Source organism: Morone saxatilis, unplaced genomic scaffold, assembly GCF_004916995.1.
Source record: "Morone saxatilis isolate NCDOM2014 unplaced genomic scaffold, NCSU_SB_2.0 Contig23, whole genome shotgun sequence".
Taxonomy (NCBI): domain Eukaryota; kingdom Metazoa; phylum Chordata; class Actinopteri; family Moronidae; genus Morone; species Morone saxatilis.
This window is the reverse complement of record NW_023339796.1, coordinates 23,674,472-23,679,881: the sequence shown is the minus strand read 5'-3', so window position 1 is coordinate 23,679,881 and position 5,410 is coordinate 23,674,472. Positions and strand designations below refer to the sequence as shown.

The 5,410-nt window shown below is 38.7% G+C and overlaps 1 protein-coding gene across 1 annotated transcript in view; it reads right to left on the bottom strand.

The window, feature by feature from the left end:
• LOC118334851 (choline transporter-like protein 5-B) overlaps positions 1 to 5,410 on the bottom strand; it is a 42,229-nt gene that overhangs the window by 31,737 nt on the left and 5,082 nt on the right. The window contains exons 2-3 of the mRNA XM_035670923.1: positions 4,034 to 4,226; positions 2,677 to 2,750 (exon numbers count right to left, since the gene is read on the bottom strand). Of these exons, the coding sequence (XP_035526816.1) occupies positions 2,677 to 2,750; positions 4,034 to 4,226 (267 nt within the window). The remainder of the gene's footprint in view (positions 1 to 2,676; positions 2,751 to 4,033; positions 4,227 to 5,410) is intronic.

The following is a 5,410-nucleotide window of genomic DNA, read 5'->3' as shown; positions in this document are numbered from 1 at the left end:
GAAAAAGACGATGACGATGACAGCAGCAACGATGGGGGACAGCGAGCAGCGACAACAGTAACTGTAGCAATAATAATACTTAATAATAACTAATAATAATAACAATAATATCAGTGATTTTAGCAATGGTAGTCTAGCATCTTTTAAAATCCCTTTGTTTCATATTTTCAGGAAAGGAAGACATATTCTCAGAATGGACCAATAAATATTGGTTGATAGCCATGTTTGTTGTTTTTTCTTAAGGTGTAGCGGGTTGGAGACTGTCCTCGCTGCACAGGATGGAGATGTTTTGTAGAATGAAAAAGTGCTTTCTTAATGACTTGCCTGTCTCTGCATTTTATAGACAATTCGTAAATATTCTCATCAGTGATGGTTGTTGGTTGGTGTAATTAATGACAATAGAAAGAGTGATGCGAGATTAGTTCATACTCTTTGTGTGAGTGTGTGTGGAATTGATGAAAGAAAGGAGGGATGAGGCAAAAAAGAGTGAGTCATCGGGAATGATGTCATCCATGTTTAGATGCAGACCTGGAGTGGAGTGATTTTGGAAACAGTCTTTGTGTATGTATGTGTGTACCTGTGAGTGTGTATGGCTGTGTATTTATGTCTGTGTCACCCATACAATCACATACTGGTGTATAGTGTGTCTATAAATGAAGGCCAGAGTGGTTAGTGTGCATAAAGTGGGATTAGTGCATTCATGTCATCTTAATAGGATGATGTCACCAGTAACACACACACACACACACACACACACACACACACACACCAGTGGACCCCTCCTCTGATCCGCTCACTGAGCTCACTCCATTACCACGTATGCTCCGTACTAACACACTGGTCTTTAGGAATGAGCTCATACTAGGATATGAGGCTAACATACACGTGCACAGACACACACACAGACACACAATTTAGAGGTAATGGAAATAAGAGCAGTTTTAATCTGTATTTTCCACTACATGGCTCTACACTACCTGCTTTTGTTACCTCTACTTCATTTTCCACTGTACATAGTACTTTGAATAGTACCCCCTGAGTGTAGGCGGAGATGATCATCAGAGCAACACAGTTGAGGAAACAACCAAGAAATACCACACAGGAGCTTTACTTTGGTCTTAAGAAGCTGCAGCCTTTATTTACTGACTAACTGTAACCTACACTGTACATTTACTGATAAACTGACAACTTCACTGCTCTATTTTTCCTCTGCCCGGCTTACATTCACCAATCTCTCCCTCTGTCTTTTGCTCATCCACACATTCACTACACACACAAAAAGGTGCGGCTACTCTTATAACAGAGGATATAAAGAGATTGTTTTCGTGATAGGTCTGCACTTCATAAACTGACCACAGCTTGGTTTTGCATGCTGTCATTTTTGAGAGATTCTTTTAAATAGCGTTTGCTATTGATAGTAGCTTGGATAAAATCGGGAAACGTTTTTTTATAAATAGGAAAACAATAAACAGAAAACCATTTTTTTTTACTCTGTAGCTTCAACCCCTGACAGCAACCTCAAAGGGTCAAAACCAAGCTGCAAAATATGTGGCTGGTAAATCAAACCAGCATGGAAGTAACAAAAACAGTTTCTCTAACAAACACTCGAGGCTGGCTTCAGCAGTGAGTCAATCTCCATAAGGCCCCATATTAAAATGCCCAACTTTACAGTTTTGGTCTCAATAACTAATTTCTCTGTCTCTAGAAGTCTCTAGATTAGATTAGATTTAACTTTTCCCCATTAAAAAAGTAAACAAAAATTGCAATAAATTTAAATATTTAATCGCTATACTTGTAGAATAAGAATCACAATAGATATCAAAATGGCTCCCCAAGTATTGTGATTGTACCAATTTGGGAGATAAGCATATTGTCCTAGCCTTAATAGACAGCTAATCTCCATGATACCTGAGCAATTTCCATCTGCTGAAGAAGACTATGATACGCAGTCAAAAGCTGCTGAAAAAGATAATTAGCAGCCATTTCATGATGTCAAATGTTTGAGGTCAGTATCACATTTACATATGCAGGAAACAATCAAAGGGTCATGTATCTACAGTAAAGTGGTTGCATATAGCACAGATTCAACACTAAATGAATTAAATGCTTGGAAAATGAATACATAAGAAAACATCGACGAGACAGATTGAAATTACGCTTGTTTAAAAGTACAAAAACAGTACACAATAAATACAAAATAAATGGTTAATAAGAATGTACATAACTCACTCAAGCTTCATCATGTCTGCTAATATCCCAGATGTTTGTTCGAAATGTTTGAATGAGAAGTAGGTATGACCAGAGGTACTCTATTTCACTGTCTATGGAAATGTCCAAAGATACAAAACTCATTCTAAAGTGAGCTGTTGCTCATAACTATAGTAGTATACATTTGAAAATGAGTGCAGTGGTTTCACAGACTCCAAACCAAAGCGGATGCTGGGGTAGGTGGGCCGCCCTCCTCAAATTAGAGGGCATTAACTCTTTTTTTATATAAATGTCAAGATGTAAAGTGGTCCCAAACAGTTGACTCTATCTCAGCATTGGACTTACAAGGTTCAGGGTAATCTAAAACAGGGCATGTAGAGAGAGAATGCACTGCAAGAAGAGTCTGATCCAAAAGGCTTTTTACCACACTCAGGCACTCTTTGTGCATGTGTGTGTGTGTAGACTCACCCACTATTCCCAGGGCAACATATGAGAGGATGACAATGATGAAGATCAAACAACATAGGACGTCAGTGCAGCTTCTAAAGAGACAGAAAAAAAACAAGTTGTAGTCTGCAGCAGCAATATTCATAAAAAATTGTTTTGTTAACTTTTGCATCCATGACTACTGTTCTACCTAATTGTTATTGTATGCAGCAGGTACACATTTGTATGTTAAGATAGTTGAAAATCATAACAAAGCAAACATTGTAGTGTTAAGAGAAGTGATAATGAATGATAATACATATGCTGCTACTGTAAAGAATTAACACATTAAAACATTTTTTTTTCTTTAATTACTTCTGCCTCTGGCCCTGGTTAGGGAAAGATAAGTCATGAAAAAAGAAATAAGAGGACAAGTGTCAGGGCAGAATAAGAGAGCTTAGAGTTTAATGAGGAATACGGAGAAAGGACTTTATTACTGTTTGAGAAAAGAATGGAAGAGAATAACAGCAGATTTGCTCACATCCATACAGCTGAAAAGATGCAATTATAGATTGAAATGATGTGTGATGTGATGTGTGACCAGCTACCACACACTATTGGTGTTGTGTATGTCAAAGCTAATTATCATGAGGACTGAAGATTTCTAGTTGATGTGATAAATTCACCAGAAATAACCATAATTTAAGACATCCAAGAGCTGTTCGCTCAGGGATAGTATTTTGAAATTTTTGATGACATCATCAGGCTTATCTAAGCACTCAAAGTGGAGACTAAAATGTAACAATTATAGGAGCAAGTCTTTTGAAGGTTGACCCACAGTAGGGACATTAAAGGGTAACTTTGGTATTTTAAAACCTGGACCTTAATTTCTCATGTGTTTGTGTCAAAGTGATGTAAATAATGGGGACAATAAGTTTTGAATTTGTAAATTTTTAAATCAGTATAGTATCGTTCAGGAATCAAAGTCAATGTATCAGTATGGTTACCAGGCATCAGAAATGTACCCCACCCATATCCAGCCCAAGTGCTGATATCTGTAAGGTGTAAGATGCAAAGACATTTTGCGCAACTTAAGCATTAAGTTAAGATAAGATAAGGTAGACTTTATCGATTCCTTCACTTGTTACAGCAGCTCCAGATATAACATCAACAACAGCAGAAAAAAGAAATACATATTATATAACAAAATAAAATAATAAAAAAACTGACATAATGAGAAAATAGAATTACAGTTGTATGTACACTATATACAGCTTTTTATACAGATGTGATTGAAATAGAATATTGCATAGGTTACAGCAGGAGGTAGTTGCATCTAGCTCCCCAGCAGACGATTGCTTAGAGGACTGCAGTTGCCACCACAGTGTCATAGAATTACTTTAACAGAGTCCTGCACACACCAAAGGACCTCAGTCTCCTCAGCAGGTCAAGATGACTTTTGCCCTTCTTATACAGGACATCTGTGTTTTTAGACCAGCCCAGTTTAATGTTGAGGTGAACACCAAAGTATTTGTAAGACAACTCAATGTCCAGACCCTGTATGTTCACCAGTGTAATCTGGGAGAGCTTTCCTACGAAGTCAACCCCCATTTCTTTTGTCTTGCTGGCATTTATGTGAAGCTGGTTTAACTCACACCCGTCGACAAGTCAGCGATGACCTCCCAGCATTCCTGATTGTTCCCTTCACATGACGATTTGTAAGAGAAATATCTTGCCTATCTTTTCTCACACAACAAGGAATATCCATGACTTGCATTACCTGTTGCCACAACTGGAGGGAAACCAACTATCCTTCCAATATATGTCCAATCACTGCATAATAAGCTGGACGAATTTCAAAGTGACACTAAGAAGTGCAACATAATGGTTATCACAAGACCTACCTCAACCCTGTGATACCAGACTCGGCAGTTGTCCCAAAAGGGGCCTCATGATCATCAAGTGGAGCTCAGATGTGGAGATCATCTCTACAGGCTGTTCTCCCAACCCTAGAGCGCCTTATGATCAGAGGCCGTTCTTATTTGCTTCTGAGGAAGTTTACATTGGACGTTCTCACAGCAGTTTACTGTGTTGCCACCAACCGAGACCTAGATTAGCTGTATGGAGTTATCGACAGGGCAGAGACAACATAGCCTGAGTATGCTTTAGTGGCAAGTGATTTTAACAACGCTTTCCAAGGAAAGTTTTGCCAAGATATCACCAACACATTAGCTGTCCTACATACAGTGATAACGTGCTCGACCATGGATATGAGGATATAAGGCCCACCCTCAATCCTCCTTTGGCTCAAATCTCAGTTCTAATTCTGCCAACTCAAGAAAGACACAACCATCATGTGGACTATTCAGCACTGGTTCAACCAATTACACCTGGCCCTACGTCACCGCTTGTGTTTTAGGATATTGACACTGACGTATTCACGCATCCTGTCACTGGCTACATCAGCAAATACATCAATGACATTGTACAGGCAGAGGGGTTTAGTCTCAGCCTTGAGGAGCACCGGTGTTGAGAGTCAGGGTGGAGGATGTTGTGGTACGCTGTTAAGTCCCAAATCTCTGAGCTTAAAGATGAACTTTGAGGGCACGACGATTTTCACATATGTGTTCCTCTGGCCTATACTCTGTTTTCCATAAAGCCTATTTTTAACTTGGTTCTGGAACATTTAATTTGTAGATTTGTATATGCTATTTGATGTTATTTTCTGACATTATTATTAGGGACGCTCGACATTGGCTTTTCTGTCGATATCCGA